The sequence below is a fragment of the Carcharhinus amblyrhynchos genome, chromosome 3 (genome assembly GCF_965287045.1).
Source record: "Carcharhinus amblyrhynchos chromosome 3, sCarAmb.v2.hapA, whole genome shotgun sequence".
Classification (NCBI taxonomy): Eukaryota; Metazoa; Chordata; class Chondrichthyes; order Carcharhiniformes; family Carcharhinidae; genus Carcharhinus; species Carcharhinus amblyrhynchos.
In genome coordinates this window covers 76,742,605-76,762,966 of record NC_137326.1, presented here as the reverse complement: position 1 = coordinate 76,762,966, position 20,362 = coordinate 76,742,605, and the positions used below count along the sequence as shown (strand labels likewise).

At 40.2% G+C, this 20,362-nt stretch overlaps 1 protein-coding gene across 1 annotated transcript in view; it reads left to right on the top strand.

The window, feature by feature from the left end:
- Nucleotides 1-1,342: 1,342 nt before the first annotated feature.
- Nucleotides 1,343-20,362, top strand: part of tfa (transferrin-a) — a 46,732-nt gene continuing 27,712 nt past the window's right edge. Inside the window, exons 1-7 of the mRNA XM_080186349.1 lie at nucleotides 1,343-1,444; nucleotides 5,952-6,109; nucleotides 9,926-10,028; nucleotides 12,632-12,814; nucleotides 14,838-14,982; nucleotides 18,338-18,393; nucleotides 19,796-19,968. Of these exons, the coding sequence (XP_080042475.1) occupies nucleotides 1,405-1,444; nucleotides 5,952-6,109; nucleotides 9,926-10,028; nucleotides 12,632-12,814; nucleotides 14,838-14,982; nucleotides 18,338-18,393; nucleotides 19,796-19,968 (858 nt within the window). The 5' untranslated portion in view covers nucleotides 1,343-1,404. The remainder of the gene's footprint in view (nucleotides 1,445-5,951; nucleotides 6,110-9,925; nucleotides 10,029-12,631; nucleotides 12,815-14,837; nucleotides 14,983-18,337; nucleotides 18,394-19,795; nucleotides 19,969-20,362) is intronic.

Here is a 20,362-nt window from a genome sequence, read left to right as displayed (position 1 = left end):
ACTTTCTGGCATCTGTCCTAAAATTCTGTACTTTGTTCTGATGTCATATTTAATTTGAAGTCGTTTTTGAATTATTTTTAAATAACATGAAGTATTCCTATGAAGTTTGCATATTGACCCCCTCCCTCTGCAACCCCCCCCCCCAACTGTTTATACTTCTCCATGTTAAATTCATTGACCATTACCCTCCTCCCCCGCATTTGATACCTGTGAATGTGACCATTTGGTGTGTCAACACTGATCATTCAGGTATTCCATCCAGCATTCCCTAATCAAGTGGGAGTAGTGGTACCACTACTTCCACTTGATTAACGTCAACTGTTTACTGTCCTTTAATCAATTTCTTAAAACACCCATTGAAGTAACTTAAGTCTCAAACTCTACATTGACTTGTAATGTGAATGAGTTTTTGTCAATAGAAAAAGTAGGAAAGCAAAGAGTATTGGAGGGAATAGTCTACTTTGCTGTAAATTCCATGGTCAAATGCATTGAGTAGAGCATTGAGCCATTCGAAAACATGTTAGCTGTGTTGGTGCTCGGGTTCATTTTGATCCTGATGCCCCTAATCTAGTAAAAGGGAAAAAGCCAGTCAGGGTTTTACACTTTTGAAATGTTTTTCAGGCTTGAAGTGCTTGAATGCGGAGGTGTAAGGAAGAGCAGAGTCGTGCTTCTTGGAAAGCTCTGTGATCATATGGCAACACTGTCTGGCCAACCTCATCCATACATATTCCACCTGCTGAACTATACCTTCCCTTTGCATTATCCTTCATTATTGATAAGGGAGGTTGGACAAAAAAGATGAGCACAAAATGAGAAACAGGTGGAAGGAAGAGGAGATGAGGGAAAGATGTGGAAAATGGAAGAAAAATCAGGCCACAAAATAGATAAATAATTTCTAAACCCTTGACTGAATGAACCTTGAACAGATTGAAGACATAGGGAAATTAAGGAAAGAATAGCTGAATAAATTATGCAAAAAAATTTCAAAGGCCAATAAAAGAGTTCAGCTAAAAGGCAAAAAACAGAGAAGGATGAAATACAGAAAACCAAATGATGGATCATAATCTCTTTGAATGTCCAACATTATTTTTATTTACATTCTAACTCGTCTGATTTCAAGCAGAAGTGGGCAAAGACCTTCTGAGTCCTCTCTCTGCAATCCTATTTGCGTAACCAAAGTTTATTTGAATATATCTGAAGTGGGCTGTGTTTTAGTAAGCCCTCTTGTGAAATAGAACCCAAATAGGCCAGCGTCTGCCTGACCTATCTTTCTGCTAACGTCGTCATTTCTGAACATTATAAAGGAGAGAACGGGCACAGAAGTCCTCTCACAAGCCTGCTGCTCAGCTGGTTTGTGACAGAAGTCCCACTACTTCTCTGTTCTTCAATCCACCATTTGGCAAGATGAATTTACTACATGCTGTTTTATTCTTGGGACTTATTTGTGAGTATTAAACGTAACTGTTTTAAGAGAATGTGCCTAAAGTTATCTATCATTCAACGATATCTACTTTAAACTTTTAGTTCTGTACATAAGAAAAACAAAATTTGCTCCAATAATGGAGAATCAATATGGTGCAGGTTTCAGAGCGTAGAAGAAAAATCCAAAATAAACTCACCAGGAATTTTTTTGAAGTATCATCAGGGAAAAGTAACTGGGAGATTAAAATTTAAGGTTTGACAATTGATGCATTGATTTTTAAAGTCAGCAGCAGAAAAGGGATTAAATCGGCTTTATTCTCTAGTTTTTAACTCTCTTCACAGTATGGCCCAGGAAATACAATTAGAGAATAGACTTTGTAGATGTAGACTGAAATTCTGTATGATGCAAATAGAATGAAAACCAACCAGAGCAGTCAATGAAAAGTTGTTGGAGTGACACGACCAAACATGTTTGTTTGTTTTGTGTCAGTGTTTTCTCACATTAGTACGATAGTGTTGATTAATCTATGGGATATTTATAGGGAGTAATGCAATTACTGAGATGTACAGGTACAGACTGAGAGAAATACAGAATTACAGACAGGCCAGAAGTACAGAAATGTTTAGGCTTTTCTAAGCCGTTAACACAGATGTTGAATTCACTGGAGGCACACCTTGCCAAGTTCTATCTCTTTGCTTCTCCTTCTTCACTATCCCCTGTGCCATGAATTGGTTAGAAAGTATGTTGTATGCCAATTACAAAAGCGTGTGCTCTGACATATGTCCTGCAACTTTTCACCTTTTGCTGGGTCCAGTGGTTATTTGCAAGGCCAGGTGTCCAATATTCTCTGATCGTCATAAAGACCAGATTGTTTTGTGTGCCATGCCTGTACAAATACTCGAAATGCAGTCTAAAGTGGACGTCTGTAATTTCTAAATATGCTATAAGTTAATTTGTGGCAGGCAGTATGGCAACTGTCAGGATTCCTACGCTGAACATGGTCCTCATTTTGGCAGAGTTCTTTTAAACTGCACTGAAGCCAGAAAGGCTGCTAGGGCCATGGGTAAACTCATGTAGAAGCCAAGCACCCCAAGTGATAGGCTCAGATCAGAGTTAAAGACAAAACATAGGCTTTCCACTTTTTCATTCAATTGCTTGTGGCTTTCCCCCTATTAAATGGCCGTAGAATAGTAGGCTCCCTTGTACAGATACACAGGCCTAAGACTCACAAGATGGAGTTTTCACCTCATTGCTCTCTGGTTGTAGTGGTGTAGAGAAACCTGACAGTCCTCAATTCTCTGGAATTCAGGAAAACAAAAAAAGAGCAAATTCAATAAGGAAAACCCAATGCACATGCCGGTTTGAAATTCCAACTCATAAAGTTAAAGATAGATAAAAATAAAGTGCTGGTAAAACTCAGCAGAGAAACAGAGTTAACATTGCAAGTCTGGAATGCTTCACAGGTTATCCAGAAGGAGCAGGAAAACAAAACTCAGTAAATCTTCAACTTCTTGGAGATTTGACTGGCAGTTGATCACTTCCCTCAAGCAATTTAATGAGCTTTGTAGAATCCTCAATGGAGCTGATTGTTTCAGAACTGATAGGAAAAAACTCGAAGGGCTGAATAGATTGCTCTTTGTTCAATTTTCATATGAAAGAAGTCATTACACGGCAAGGGACAATTAGGCTGACAGATCTTTGAGTGAGAGCTAACTAAGGATGATCCTTACCTTTCACTTACCTTTTTTCACCACTCTTAGTGCCATCTACAATATTCAGCTATTCTCTAAAGCTGAGGCATAACGCTATATAGCGGCACTGTGGCACAGTGGTTAGCACTGCTACCTTACAAGGCCAGGGACCAGGTTTGATTCCTACCTTGGGTCACTGTCTGTGTGGAGTTTGCACATTCTCCTCATGTCTCTGTGTGTTTCTCTGGGTGCTCCGGTTTTTTCCCATTGTCCAAAGATGTGTGGGATAGGTGGATTGGTCATGTTAAAGTGTCCTTTAGTGTCAGGGAGGTTAACTAGGGTAAATGCATGGAGTATGGGAATAGGGCCTGGGTGGGATTGTGGTTGGGGCAGTCTTGATGGGCGGAATGGCCTCCTTTTGCATTGTAGGATTCTATGATTCTATTACCACACATTGAAGCAATGGCAATGTTAGAAGTAGTAACACAAATTAAGAAAGCCAGAACAAAAAAAAAGCACTAGAGTTCATTTCTAGAGTGTTGAAATTGAAAAGCAGAAAAGTAACTTTAAACCTAGAACCTTGGTTAGACCACACTTGTGAATATATTATAAATGTAAACCATAATTATAAATCATAAGTATAAACCATATGATATAGTTTCCATATTATAAAAGGATTCAGAAGCACTGGAGAAATGTTTCCACTAGTGGAGAAGACCACAACTAGGGCCATAAATAGTTAGCAGTGAATACAGAATTCAGGAACAACTTCTTCATCTAGGAAGTGGCCTGAAAGTGGATCCTGCTACCACAGGGAGTGTTTGAGGTGACATTAAGGGGAAGCTAGGTAAGTACAGGGGTGGGAATGGAATACAAGGATATGTTGATATGGTTAAATGTAGAAGGATGAATTCATAACCTCCAGAGATTTGAGTCTCTAAATTATGCTGTACTGAGAGTATTACATTGTTCAAGTTCTTCATTTTGGAATAGATGAAAATCCTGGCCTGGTGTCAGATAAATGTAAAAGATACCATCCACTATTTATAGGAGAGCAGGAGAATACTTCTGATGTCGTGAAAAACAACATCACTTTTAAAACTTACCTCATTGCTGTTTGTGAAATGATTGACCAAGATATCTCCTTACATTACAAGAAATTGACATCTCAAAAATAATTAATTGGCGATTAAATGATACGATATATAAAAATTCATCATTTCTTTCAGAGTGGAGTTTTATAAAAATATGGATAAATAAATTCTGCAGCCTAAAACACTTGAGAGAATATAGCCTAACGTGTTATCTGAAAACTTTAAAGCATATGGGCCCTCTGGTTTCATAAATAGATGTATTTAGTTCAAGAAGTTATACTGATCCTGTATTAGAAAAATGGATAGGCCGCTAATAGAGAATTTCATTCACTTCTAGTCACTACACTTTAGAAGATGTGAGAGACCTTGAGTAGGTGTAGAGGAGATTTACCAGAATCATCCTAGGGATGGGGGATTTGAGGTACAAAATTAGGTTGGAGATGTTTCAGTTATTCTCAATAGAGCAAAGGAGTTTAATGTTTGCTGTGAGATTTGATAGAGATGTGCAGGTTTTGATAGATTTTGACAGGTTCGATGAAGTAGACAAAGAATAGCTATTTCCATTAACTGACAGTACAAGGATTAAGGGACAAGGATTTATGATTTTGGGCAAGAGGTGTGTTGCGTGTGTGTTTTTGCTGGTGCATTAATCCTGATTTTAAACTGTTTTCATTTAAAGGCACATGAAATTACAGCCTCTGTTGTGCAAGATTCAGCTCTTTGTGTAACTGTTACTGACCATTTATCATTTACGTGTAAAGCTTAGTAATGATTGCATAAGTGCTGTTCTTTCTTCTGTAATATCACACTATTACCTCTGAATATCATTATGCTCTCCCATTTTATGTATAATTATGGTCCTCTCCTTTAGATAATCATCTCTCTTCTGCGGACTCATCTGTTGTCTTTCTCTCTCTGGTATAATCCCTGTCTTCCATCTGAACAGTGTCCTTTTTTTTTCTATCTTGTCTAATTGCCATTGCCTCTCAATCTTTCCTTTTTACTCACTGTTGGTTTCCACTGTGCTCTCAATCCTTCATAACCACTACTTTTCCATCTCATAATTACTGTTTTCTTTCCAGTGTACACAGTGTCCTTCATTTCTCTTACTGTCATATAATCATTAAAAAGGAAAACACATAGCAGTGTTAGCTGTAGCTCAGCTGGTACTGCCTCTGAATCACAACATGGACTCAATTGATCCCAAATGATTACAGTGCGTTTTCTCTCTGTAAAATCACTTTTCTAACCCCCCTCTCTGCCTTGTTCTTCTCTTCTTGTGAATTTGCCCTCTAATTTCACATGTATATTGCTGTCATTTCTCTTCTCTAACTAATCATTATGCATTCTATATAATAATGTTCTGTTATATAAATGCTATTCCCTGTCATCTGTCTCTTCTTGCCACATCTCCAACTTTTGTTTATATACTCTCCTTCACTCTTGTGTGTTACTGTGCTTTACCTTGTATTATTACTGTAATTGTTCTTCCTCTGTCTACTGTGTAATCAGTGTGTTTTCCTATATAACCCCCTTCTTCCTCTCTTCCCTACATAATTACTATGCTTTCTCCTTGCTGCACTACAGCTGTGTTTTCTTCAAGTACTGTATAATTGCTGATATCTATCTTTCCCTTTAAAATCACTGTCCAGTATTTATCTGTCCTCAGTATAATTCTTATACCTTTATCTTACAGCTATTTCACCCTGAAAAATTGCTGACATTTATTTTCTCTTTCCCAAGCCCTTTCAATTGCTACTGATCCACCTATCAAATGGTGTACTGTTTCTACACAAGAACTGCAGAAATGCAATGAGTTGAAAAAACATATGGCAAATGATTACCCCAAATTCTCTTGTATAAGGAAGGAAAATCCTGAAAGCTGTGTGACTGCTATTAAGGTAAGCCTTGATTTTATTCAAACTTGGACATAGAGCTTGCAGTCTAATTATTTTATTACAGGATTGTCAGGCTGATCTGAATAATTAAGCTGCAGGATGTAAGTAAATAGAAACAGCAAAAATCCTGGAAAAGATACACAACCCTCTGGGTAGAGGATTCCAAACATTCACAACCTGTTGAGTGAAGTAGTTTCTTTTCATCTCAGCCCTAAATAATTTGCCCTTTACCTTGAGATTGTGCCCCATGTTTTTTACTCCCCGACCAGTAGGAACAATCTCTCAGTGACTACCCTATCAAGCTCTTGATAATTTGTCTGTTTCAAGGAGATTGTTTCTCCATTCCAGAGAAAGGCCTAATTTACTCAGGCTCTCATCATAAAAGCACCCTCTAATTCCAGGGACCAACCTGAGCAGATGTTGTCAGTCTCCACAAGGGCTATGTGCTGATCACTCCTACCAATGCTGTCATGGACAAATGCACCTGTAACAGGTAGTTTGTTAAGAAAGAAGCCAAGTATACTTCTTCCCGCTTGTTGGTTCTCTCACCACCTGCTGCAGTCCAAGTCTGGCAAATATATTCTTCAGGACTTGGTCAGCTTACTCTGTAGTGGTGCTGCCCAGCCAAGCTTGGTGATAGACATTGAAGTATTTCCACCCCTAGAAGTCATTTTGTAAATTTTCTGCTCTCAATGCCTCCTTCATGTAGTAGTCTTTAAACTGAATGAATATTGCTTCATCAGCTGAGGACGGGTGGTAGGTGGTAATCAGTGTGCCCTGATGCCCAGAGAATTCAGAGATTCCAGAGTCAATATTGAAGACTTCCTGTGCTGTTTCCCCCTGCAGTACATCACTGTGCTGCCTCCTCTGGGGAGTCCGTCCAGCAGATGTTACAGGACAAATCCAGTGATGGTGACCTGTCTGTGATCTTGGTTGTAAGCTATGATTCAGGGAGTTAACTACATCAAGCTGTTACTTGACTTTCTGTGCACTACCTCTCTCAATTTTGACATAAGGCCCTACTGCCGCTACCATTAGGAAGGAGTGCTGACAGGACTGGATGGGTCTTTAATAAATTCAGTGTCTATGTCCAAGCTTGGTGATCCACGTGGTTTTATTATTACAGCCATGCATGAGAACGACATCAAATGCTTGTTCCACTCCAAGTCACACCCTATCCCGACTTGGAATGATATGTCTCTATGGTTGGGCCAAATTCTGAATCTCCCTCCCTAACAGCCCTGTAGGTGGACCTTTACTACGAGAAGGCAACTCACAGCCATCTTCACAAGGGCAGTTAGGGATGGTAATAAATGCTGGGCTTTTCCAATGACACACATTGCATGAATGAATTTTCGAAAATAATTTTGGTTAACATGAATGATTGTGTTCTTGAGGGCATTGTACAAGACATTGGTAAGGCCACACTTAGAATATAAAAAATCCACTAGTTGCTGAAGAACAGAAAAGAATTAAAAACAGATGTCAATGTTTTGAATGTGAAGTTTGAAAAAATAGTATCTGAAATTGGGCAGAATTTCACCCGAGGAGAATTCTCAGGACAGCATGAGGCAACTTAAAAAAAGGCAGCTGAAAATTTGAATGGGGTATCAGCTTAAAGAATAGTGTCATAAAGGTTTACAGCATGGAAACAGGCACTTTGGCCCAACTTGTCCATGCTGCCCCTTTTTTCTACTTCTGAGCTAGTCCCAATTGCCTGCGTTTGGCCCATATCCCTCGATACCCATCTTACCCATGTAACTGTCTAAAGGCTCTTTGAAAGACAAAATTGTACCCACCTCTGCTACTACCTCTGGCAGCTTGTTCCAGACACTCACCACCCTCTGTGTGAAAAAATTGCCACTCTGGACCTTTTTGTATCTCTCCCCTCTCACCATAAACCTACGCCCTCTAGTTTTAGACTCCCCTACCTTTGGGAAAAGATATTGACTATCTAGCTGATCTATGCCCCTCATTATTTTATAGACCTCTATAAGGTCACCCCTAAGCCTCCTACGCTCCAGAGAAGAAAGTCCCAGTCTATCCAGCATCTCCTTATAACTCAAACCATCAAGTCCTGATAGCATCCTAGTAAATGTTTTCTGCACTCTTTCTAGTTTAATAATATCATAGAAACCCTACAGTACTGAAAGAGGCCATACGGCCCATCAAGTCTGCACTGACCACAATCCCACCCAGGCCCTACCTCCATATTCCTACATATTTACCCACGAATCCCTCTAGACTACACATCTCAGAACACTAAGGGGCAATTTTAGCATGGCCTATCAACCAAACCTGCACACCTTTGGACTGTGGGAGGAAACCGGAGCACCCGGAGGAAACCCACACAGACACGAGGAGAATGTGCAAACTCCACACAGACAGTGACCCAAGCCGGGAATCGAACCCAGGTCCCTGGAGCTGTGAAGCAGCAGTGCTAACCACTGTGTTACCGTGCTGCCCATTTCCTTTCTATAATAGGGTGACCGGAATTGCACTCAGTATTCTAAGTGTGGCCTTACCAATGTCTTGTACAACTTCAACAAGACGTCCCAATTCCCGTATTCAACATTCTGACCAATGAAGCAAAGCATGCTGAATGCCTTCTTCACCGCTCTGTCCACCTGTGACTCCACTTTCAAGGAGCTATGAACCTATACCCCTAGGTCTCTTTGTTCTATAACTTTCCCCATGCCCTACCATTAACTGAATAAGTCCTACCCTGGTTGAATTGACCAAAATGCATCACCTCGCAAGTAAATTTAAAACGTGACAAGGCTAGTAAAGTGAAACAAGGATAGCAATGAAACTGTATGTGCTATGGTGCGTTGACATACAAAAACAAAGGCTGAATAGATGGCGAAGAGATATGTTGATCAAGAAGCTCATTATAGGGTTATGACCAAACAGAGCAAGATGCAAGAAAATACGGAAGCAGCCAAAGAAAGGGGGTTAAAGTACCAATCAATCTATATAACTTGTGAAAAGGACAAGTCTGTGGAAACTTGAAAATGAATTATCATGGATTGAAGAAAGAGACCAATGTAATCATGTACAAGATTACTGGAGACTTCAGAATAATGAGGATAGTGTGGCAAGACCAGGATTAATGGCACCGAGGAAGTGAAGTGGTGAATAGGTTACGGTTGGATAAAATAATAAAAAAAGTGCAGCAGCTTGTGAAAATGCTGAGAAGCTATAGGAATGAGAAGAAACCAGGCACTGGTCCATATTGCAGAAATAGAAGTCACTAACAAATAGAGAAAAGCATTGAGACAAAGATCCCTACTGGACGGCACATGGACACTGTAGCTGTCAAAAAACTGGGCACAAATGCATCTGATGATGACAAATTCTGAAATTCCCTATCTAATGGCACTGTGGGTGTACCTGCACCATATGGATTGCAGCAGTTCAAAAAGGCAGCTCATCACCATCTTCAAAAGCGCAATTAGGGATGGTAATAAATGCTGGGCTTTCCAGTGGCACTCACCTTCCTGTAAAGTGGTGAACTGATACTTGGAGCAAAACAGTTCACTCTGAAAGTGTGAATTCTGAAAGTGAACTTCTTCTGTACTGTGAACATGTATCATACACTGCCTTTTATTTTGCACTGCTTTGCACAACTCAGATAAATGTTTCAATTTGGAAGATGTATAAATTTTGCCTATGTCACTGAACTTAGATTAGTACATCTCACTGAGGATTTCAGGAGAGAGTGAATAAAATTAGAGCTCAAAGTAATTTTGTCAATAATTGCATTTATTGAAAAGAAGGAGGCTTTTTATTAATAAAGTACATATTTCTAATCCTCAGAATAGAGATGCAGATGCTATAACTTTGGATGGTGGAGATATATACAAGGGAGGTCTCTTGCCAGCACCACGCCTGAAACCAATTGCAGCTGAAAATGTCACAGGTAATTGCTCATGAAATGTGGTCAACAAAACTGTTCAAAAAAAGGGAGTGCTATCACTTATTTTGTAATGGACCAGTTATTCAATGTTCATCTCCACTGTGAGTCTGCTACCGTGATCTGTTTTATACATTGCTCTGGCCACGCTCAAGTTATCCTCATTGGCTGTTTACACAAAACATGGTGACATTTAGATGCAAATGTTTTGCATCTTTACCAGTAAGAAATATTCTGTTTGGAAGTAGTTACTCCAGTTAATGACATACCCGTCATTTGGTGACATCGCATAATTGTTACTTGTAGAATTGATTATATGGAAATATTTCACCTAGACTAGATTCTGACATGAAGTGTATAGCTTCTGGTCCCAGTCTTTATATTTATTAACAATACTGTAGTATTCTGGATTGGTGAGTATGGGTCAAAGTTCCCTCAAAGATTTGCTTATCTTTCAAATGTCTGATCCATCCAGATCCAATTCCTGCACGTAGAATGTGATCTGTTTGGTGCCCCAACATGGATTTCTTTTTAGCTGAAGGCAGCTCATGGATTTTTGACTGTGTCAGAACTAGGAGTTTCAAATGGTCCCTCAGAAAGAGTAGTTTGGATATTAGTAGCCCAATTTCTTTAAGAATCTCTCATGGTGCAATCTTGAAAAAATGGGTGGAGAACTGTACCCATGGAATATATGTGTACCTGGGTCATTCAGCAAGAACAGTTGCCAGGATTACAAAGAAGGAGGCTGAGCAAATTATTTACAAGTTCATTAGCTGCCAGTTAATTTGACACTTGTCAGTATCTTAAGTCCATGTGTGAATGTGTGAATTTAGACATGTCTTTATGGTGTGACCCAGATTCATTTCTAAAAACTAGTTACTTATGCTGCCTAAATTATGTGTTCATTGGAATATGTTTCACAAATTACTGATCCCACTAAGTGCACCATGTTCATTGGATCTGAAAAAGAACATTAACCACAATCACCTTCCCATAAAAACCGTCAATAGTTGGGTTGGTTTTCAGAGTAACTTTTCAAAATTGTAGCTCTGTCGGGCATTAGAACCTCTTAACGACTTTGAACAAATAACTGGAAAATGATAAAACTTTATTTAGAGTGATCTCTAAGTGCAGCCCCACAATGACCTCAAAAACTTGTGATTAGTCCCTCCTGTGTGAAAGTCGTCTCCACAACTGCCTTAGTAACCTATGACAGCCCACCCCGCCCTCACACACACAGACACAGACACAGACACACACACACACACACACACACATGCACACACACAGCAATCTAAATAGCCTATAATATGTTTTTACTTGTAATCATCTAAGCAAACTCTGATGCACCCTTGTCTATAGCAATCCTAATAACCTATGATAGGCCCTGGTCCATAGTCATTACAAAAAGCTGTGATGACACTTTCCTGTAGCAATCTCAATAGCTGTGATAGCTGTCCTTCAACAATAATCTAAGTATCTGCTGACTCTTGGCAATGACATTACCCTGCAATTGACCCAAGGCCACCATTATTTCAATAGCTATGAGAAACCTTGCACCACAGCAATTTCAATATGTCTCCAAAATGACCTCAATGACTTGAGTATCTTCTTATTCTACTTTCCGTTACTTAAAACTTGAAAATGTCAGGATACCAGAACAGAAACCCCAAAGTATGTTATGAAGCCTGACTAGATCCCAACAGTTTTTTTTATTTTGGCATTAGTTGAGGGTAAGGCGTTTGAGTCCAGATGTGATTCTATTGAATGCACTAAGAAGCTTTTATCAAAACAAATTTTATTTAACAATACAGTTCAACTATAATGAATGAATTCACCTAACTTTAACCAATTGAAATTCTTAAACATGACAAGATAAGGTTCTTAACTGCTGATCTATCTCTATTAGTTCCAATTCTAGCAACATTTCTCTTCTAGACTTAAACCCCTCTTCGAAAGCAAACCCCCAGGCTTGAACTGGTTAACAGTCCTAGTGCCTTTGAACATCTCTGGAGAGAGAACCACAGAGAAACATCTTAACAAGTACAAGCACTTATCTTCTGATAACCCCAAACAGCACCTTCCAGAAAGAGAGGGAGAGAGAGAGACAGACAGACAGAAAGAAACTTCTCACTTCTTTCAGGACCAGGCAGAAACCAACTGTTTTAAAGTAAAAGTGTGTTTTCCCTGTAAACTTACCTCCACCCATTCACATGACTCTCTCTCTGTCAATAACCTACTCAAAACCCAACTCTAGAACCTCAGAGGAAAAAGCACAATAAATAAAAATGCGTTAACTCAAATTAAAACAAACACATCCCTAGCTGAAACCAATTATTCTCCTGCATTCTCGGCATGGCATTGCCTGGTTTGCAGACCAATTGGCAACGTGTGAAACAGCTGAATTTTAAACATATCGCCCATGAGAAACATGATATAAATACATTTATTAAAAGCACAGTATTATCACAAAAACATTGTTTCAGAGCCTTTCTGAAGAATTCCACCAGGAACTGACCTTATTCCATCATCAAAGCATCATTAAGATTAAAGCAATTGATTTGGATTTCTGTGGAGTCTAATAATCAACCATGGATTGTGTATTACAGGGGAGTCTTGCTACTATGCAGTTGCAGTGGTAAAGAAAAGCAGCAGTATTACGATCAATTCATTGAAGGGCAAGAAATCCTGCCATACTGGTCTGGGTAAATCTGCTGGTTGGAATATCCCGATTGGAACCATTGTACAACGCAATCCAAATGAATGGAATAGAGAGGACCCTATTGAAAAATGTAATGTACTGTTTTGCTTTCTTTTGTCAGGAATTTTTAAATGTTGTGCTTAAACTAGATCAGTGAAGATAACAAAAATGTTCCTTAAAGGTTAGCTGGAAATCAACAACAAATACCAAACAGGCAGGGCCGGGATTCTCCCAAAAAATTCTAAGTCCCCAATTCATGTTAAAATGGGAGTAACACTCGCTGTTTCTTTTTGGTGGGATTTTCAGAATGAATCTCTGACACTCTGAGCACTGCAGAATGCCCTAGCAGGATTCACTCGGAAAATCAGGGGATGGGGCAAATTCCCCTGGGCTTTAAAGGGAGGGTTCCCCCCTTTCAGAAGGGGCTTTCTGATGGAAATGCCCACACCCTCCTCCTTTTCCTCTAATATGGAAGTTTCTTTATTTCCCGCCTTCCTTCCCCTATTCTGAAATATCATCCACGTGCCAGTCTCAAAACTGAGACAGGACAGGACAGGTTTTAATCAGGGCAAGGACAGGCTTCCTGCCTGAGACTTGCCTCAGTGTAAAACTGCAACCATATCAGGTCAGGAAACTGGAGGGAATTCTGTCCTGTGCAATTTCACGCTGGCCTCAGAACCCAGAGGGGCCAGATAATGTAAAGCTCTGGCCCTGGTTTGCAGGTTTTGCCCATTTCTCTTCCAGGATTGCACTTGGGGCCCTACAACAGACATGGGGCATTTACTCTTCCCTTAAACAGCCTCCTTCTTGTTTTGAGCTGGAATGCCCATGTTAAGCCCGACTTAGTTAATTCAGGTTGGCATTGGGGCACAAAAGATCTCCAGCTGTCCTTCAACAATCACTTGCCCAGTTTACAAGTTAGAAGCAGGTGACCAGTGGTTAGACATCTCCCCCATAGTTCCTATTTCTATAAAATTTGACCTAGGAGACAACACGCCAACATTTATAATCATTGAAATAATGGAAATCAGAAATAACATCTCGAGTTTCAAATAGTTAAATTTTCGTATTGCTGTTCATTAGTTCCTTCAGAAAGTTTTTGACCTGATTTTACATGAAAGATTTCTAAAGCGATGTGTCAAGGGAATCTAGATTAGAACATGATATGTATGAGAAACTGCCCATTAAAAGAAAGAGAATATGTTCTGTGCAGGGATTTAGATCAATCATTCTGTTGAGTAGATGGCAAATTCAATTTAATCTTGATAAATGTAAGGTTGACACAATAGGATAAGGTACACCTCAAGTATATGATGAATGGGATAGCATTATGAAAATGAGAAATCTGGAAGTAACAGTACACTTGCCATTTGCAATATGTAGATGTATAGAGCAATGATAAAGCTAACAGAATTGTGAGATGTGGGAACAATACAGTCCAAAGATAATTTTACAAACCGGCACTGAAAAGAAGCAAGCTTTTCTGGCTGTCAGGTCAGCTCAGAAATTTGAATACACCCTTGATTTTGTGAGCAAAGTACGCTGAAAATTAGAGGTCAGCACGCCCTTGAATTTCCATCGTGTCCACTGATAGTCTGTCTGTGTGGTGTCTCCCTCCTTCCTCCCTTTACCTCAATCTCTCTCTCTCTAGGCTCCTTTGTTTTCTGTTTCTCATCCTCTTTCATTTTGATTCCCTTCTGTATCTCTCTCTCTCTGGCCTTGTGAGTCATCTTCAGGCAGGCACACAGGCAGATGGGCCAGTAAAGTAAGGTACTGTGCGATTGGCGGTGTGTCTGTCTCTGCTGGTCCACCCCTGCTGTGATTTTTCAGAGTGGTGGGGGAACTGTTTGGTGGGCTGCCCACCCTTAATTGGGCTTCAGCCAGCTGCCTCAGCAGGAGAGGCCTGCCCAATCGACAAAATCTGCTTCATTACCTTCCATCCATTTCCAGGGAAGATAAGGCATCCAGGTTCCTTTAGCGGCAGTGCTCCCAACTTTTTGGTATTTAATTTGCACAAATGATCCTGTGTTGTTGGATGTTGACTCAGGAAAATCTCTTTTATGATTCATATTCTTCAGTTATTGTACATTAATTTCCACTTTTTCTCCCCCCAGTTGTGGAAAAATTCTTCGCCTCTAGCTGTGTTCCAGGAGCCAGTAGTCAATTCCCTGGGCTATGTAGATTGTGTAAAGGATCTGGAACAAATAAATGCCAGCGATCACACCATGAACCCTATTACGATTATTCGGGTGCATTTCAGTAAGTGTTCCTCGGTTCTGGAGTCTGAATTTATCAAATCTTTATTCAGAACTGCAAGGTCCACCCAATCGCCCAATGGGAGAGCAAGTTCCACCCAACTGGAGAGCAAAATCCACTCCCCTGGTTAAAGGGTACGGTTTAGTTGCAACTAAGTTGTGATACCACCCTCCTATTGATAAATATTAATGATGCCTTGAGCAAAATGTATAACTGAGAATAAAGGAACAAGGCACCTGAGTTCATCCATCCAGGATTTTTCTTTTAACCAGATGGGAAATTAGTCACCCAAGTGTTTTTGAAACAGGTGAGAGACTGTTCCAGACACGTTCCTAGACAGATTTCTGGGATGGGGATATGAAGAGAGATTGAGGAGACTGGGCTTGTATTCTCTAGGATTTGGAAGAATGAGAGATGACCGCTTTGAGATGTACAAAATTCTTACGATACTCGATAGGGTAGATGGACGAAAGATGTTTCCCCGATTGTAGGTGGTTTAGAACCAAGGAACACAGTCTCAGAATAAGAGGTGGATCATTTGGGACTTAGGTGAGAACAAATTTTTTCACTCAGAGGGTGGTGAATCTTTAGAATTCTCTACCCCTCAGGCCTGTAGAGGCTCAGTGTATTTTCAAAACAAAAATCAATACATTTGTAGATATTAAAGATATCAGGGGTTATCTTGAATGCTAGAAAATGTTGTTGAGATAAATCAGTCATGATCTAGTTGAATGGCAGAGTGGGCTCAAGGGATCAAGTAGCTTACTCCTGCTCCTATTGCCTACGTTCCTAATTAAAGACACTTTATCGTCTTTATGGAATTGAGGAAGAAAAAAATACATAGCAACAATCCGTGTTGCTACAGCATAGCATCAACATCACTGCCAAGAGAATAAAAAAGATAAATGTAGAAAAACGTTTTAGGCCTTCAGGTATCTTGCCTCCACCACAGGTACGTATGATAACTTTGCCTGAATTGGTGACATGGCTGGGTCCTCCAGATTGTCTTCTGTACCAAGCATCAGTGCTGTCCTGGGGGAATGGAAATGAGGGAAATCTGCAGTTTTAGAAAGCTCTCTGATCCTGGGTAGTCACAGTAAGTTGGCAGACATTCCGATATCTTTAATATCCTGCTATGTCTCCACTAACAAAATGCTCCAGGCAAAGGAGATTCTCTGCATTTTGCTGACGCAGTGTGCTCCAAACCTAAAACTCCCTGCAGCAATGCAGCCAAGCCAAATCAGGCTACTCCAGCATGACTGACCGCTATACTGGGGCACCACCTCCCCATCGACACAGAGCCTCTTTTCAAACTATTGCCATTTGTTTGTTGTATGTCTGAATAACCCAGTTATAATATTGACTGTCAAACAGCAAGTTCCAACAACTGACTTGACAACCTGATTTAATGATGGTTCTGGGATAAGTTTTGGCCGAAACATTGGGAAACTCTCTGCTCTTTAAAAATGGCTTAGGAGCTTTATTTGATGGCTACCTGAAGGGACAAACGGAACTTTAATGTTTCGGTCAGTATTTACTGTGTCATATTAGATTATGTATTGAAATCTCTGGAGTGGAACCTGAACTCACCATCTCTTGGTGTTCTTCTCAGTGGATGTGGGACTTCTCAGTGGGTGTCAGCAAAGTGAAGGATGTTCTTTTGTGGTTGGGTTTATTTGTGCAGTAACACAAGGGGGAGCACTTCTTGTAACTGTACAGAGGTAAGGTAGGACTTTCTGGCTGCGCTCGCCCCAAGGTGGGAAATTCCCGAATGAAATCAATCGACCTTTGCATGGTCTGCCAATTTTTCTGTCCCGTCTACTACGATTCCCATGGTGAGTGGGTCAAGAAAATTCCACCCATAATGTCAGTCAGAGAAAGCGAGAGTTGCTTTTAAGTGCATCTGGCGTCTTAATAACTCTCTTTCACATTTGTAAGTAGATAGGCAGCTTAAATTTAGGTTGAGATGCAAACTGAATGGGGAATAAAGTAAAAGTGGAATCCACTGCCCCAGAGGACTGTGGAGGACTCGAGTATACTCAAGACAGATCAATAGATTTCTGCATGTTAAAAAACATGAAGAGATACAGGCAATAGCGCAGGAAAATATAGTTGAAGTGGAAGATCAGCAATGATCTTACTGAATGGTGAAAGGGCTCAAGAGGCTGAATGGCCCCTTTAATGTTCTTCAAACAGAAACATGTGAGAATTCACAATTCTCCAAAATGTGCCGTTCATTTGCCAGTCCTTCTATTAAAATTCTCATCCAAAATACACTGGGATACTGCTTTTCTAATGGGACTTTTTTGCAGATGCTGTCACAACGATTTTGAGAAACATCAAAGTGTACAAGTTTATTCCATCTTACATTATTTATTAATGTTTACTATTTTCTACAAATGGATCTATATTTCAGCAACTGGACTTTTGCAGGAAGCTCATTCACTCTTTATAGTTCTTGTACCCATGACAAGAAGTGTTGTGAAGAAAAAGTAAAAATAAATAATAATAAAAAAATTGTTGTCCATTGTGGGACTTGAGACAATGGGTGGAATATTACTGTGGGTGGTTGGGGGTTGGGGAGTGAGCACAGGGTGGTTGGCGATAGATGGATTCCCCCCAGTCCAGTCCCCAGAAATAAAGTTGGCGTGGATTCCACCAGCTCCATGCCATCCTGCCCATAAGCTATAGTGCATTGTGCCAGGTTGAATTAAGAATTACACACTCTACGGGGAGGAAGACACACCTTCAGGAGCTGCTGGCCAATTTGATAGATGACATGCTATCTACCTATAGTCTAGCAAGTATATGGCACAGTGTGGGTTTGCTTATGTTGCATCAGGATGGAACAAAGGAGGAGGCATTGCTTATAGTGCACTACATTTGTTTGTAGCATCTATGGTTTTAAAAAGTTTGTTGATGGTACAGGGGAGATTTGCTTATGGTGCCTGGTTGGATTGTGCATTGTTCTGCAGAGGATCGTGGGCTTTGAATATGCTGGAGTGTTAATATTCAAAATCATATTTCTTTTTATTTTGCTATTTCCTTGGCATCATATCCAAAATGTGTAGCATTAAATATTATGGCCAGACCTCTACCACCTCACCTGCCGTGGAATCGACACGGGTGAGACTCCGACAATGGAAATTTCCATTGATCTTGGGTGGGAATTTCCAGTCTCACCCGAGTGAGGCTGTAAAAACCTGCCATGTGTCCTGGTTGCATATTATTCTGTGTTCAAACTGGTTGAAGGCCCTTGCAAAGGGTTCACCAGGTCCCAAACCCCCATGATAGTCTAGGCTGGGGAATGGCACTGGCTCTGTATGCTAAACTGACTGGTGTGGTTATATTTTTTTAGGTGTTTGAAGGATGGTGCTGGAGACGTAGCCTTTGTGAAACACACCACTGTGCCAGGTAGGTGAATCTGTGCAATCAATTTTGTAACTCAATAATATCTTACTGCACGCATGTCACACTTTTGACCCTAGTCACATTTACAATGATTGGCACCAATTTAACCCCATCACCCTGTGATTGTACAATCTGTCCAAAAATTCTTAAAATGCCCTCTGGAAATTTTTCAACTGAAAAATTTGAGCTGTCATCTTTTCTCTTTAAGTGTATTTTTTAATGTCCAAAATAAGGGTTGAACTAATTGTTTTTATAAAATTTAAAAATGTATTCACTTTCCAAAAGCATAACCAATGATTCCATCAATAAATTAATCAAGTGCTTTTCTATGTTCATTGAAGTTTTTATTTGAAGACTTCAGTTTTTCTTGCAAGTGTGGGCGGTCTTGGACTTGCCTTATAAAAGGCTCAGGTACTGATTTCCAGCTGGGCAGGCCACTGCCTGTTACCAGGGGAACTCATACTCAATGAGTCCCATGGCAAGATCAATCAGTGATTTGCCATGGGCCTTGCAGGGGTTATTACACTTTTCTCATTAGCTTTTCTTTAAATAATTTTGAAAATATTAATTTCAAAAAGCATATTAGGGCAACATTTATATTGAACACATTTTAATAGAAACTCTGGGGAGAATTTTCCACTTCCATATTCAGGGAGCAGGATCAGTGGTGGGAGTGGGAAATCCTGCAGGATTCCCTGATCGCAATTTACAGTGGCGGCAGGTTATTATACATTATTTAAAGGGGTGTGAGATAAACTGTGGTGGACTTTTTCTTTACTGCATGGGTTTTAAGCATTGCCTTGGTGTAATCCAGCCGCCAGATTTCACTCCCAACACTTCGCCTCGTGAGTGTTGAAAGAATGGAAATATCCATTCACCTCTGTCAGCACATGAGCTTATAGATAAACTGGGCTAAACTTTGTCTTAATCCATACCTGCTAGCTTAGTGTGTCAGCTATGTCAGGACCCCAACATGGTTTTCTGGGTTGGAAGTCATTATGTGTATGTGTTCCCATAACATACTTGGGCAGGGATGGCTCTCCCATTGTCCTGCAGTGAAGGTAAAAATCTATCTTAATATACTAGGCCTGTGTCTATAATACACAATATAGTTTGTTGAGTTTCTGATACACTTTCCCTATGTTGAACCTGCAAACATTGTACCGTTTTTCCAACTGATATGTTGATACTATAACTTTAGCCAGAACTTTACCACCCACTATGGGAATCGGAGCGGTCAGGTGGGAGTTTATGGTTTTGAGATGAGCGAGGCCGTAAAATCCCACCCTTTATGTTTATCAAACCCTGACACCAGCTTGTATTGCCCTGGTTGGGACTAGGACGAGGATTGGGAGAAGTGCACAAACCTGTCTGATAATGGATCTTTTTGGATTGTTGTTCCCAGCTGCTGAGAGACAAAACTATAAGCTCCTGTGCCTAGATGGTTCCACACAGCCAATCAATAAATACAAGGACTGTCACTGGGCAAAAGTGCCAGCTCATGCTGTGGTGGTGAGAAGCGGGGCTGTGGAAGATGAGAAGAATGAGGCGATTTGGAGATTCCTCTCATTAGCTCAGGTATGCCAAAATCTGCAGAAGGGATCCTTTCACTCAGTGTCAACATTAAATATCCCTAGCTTAGAAATTATGCCTGGGGATACTAAAAGGATAGATTTGTAATTTGCACTACCATAGGAAATCTCTCAAACATACTGATTTTGCGTGGAATTAAGTGCAATGCTTGTTGTTATATAGGTAAATGTGGTTGCTATTGTTTTTGTGTCAAGATCCGGCAAATACCAGTTTGATCAATAATTAATTAATCTGTCATCAGTGGTGTCGGTTGAGGAATAAATGTTGATGAGGGAGTTGGATGAGTTTCTAATTATGGACAACAGCAACAATATTTTGATGGAAGAGATTTTGGGTGAACTTTCTCATGATCATTGGTCCACTGGAACTTGTTTTGGCT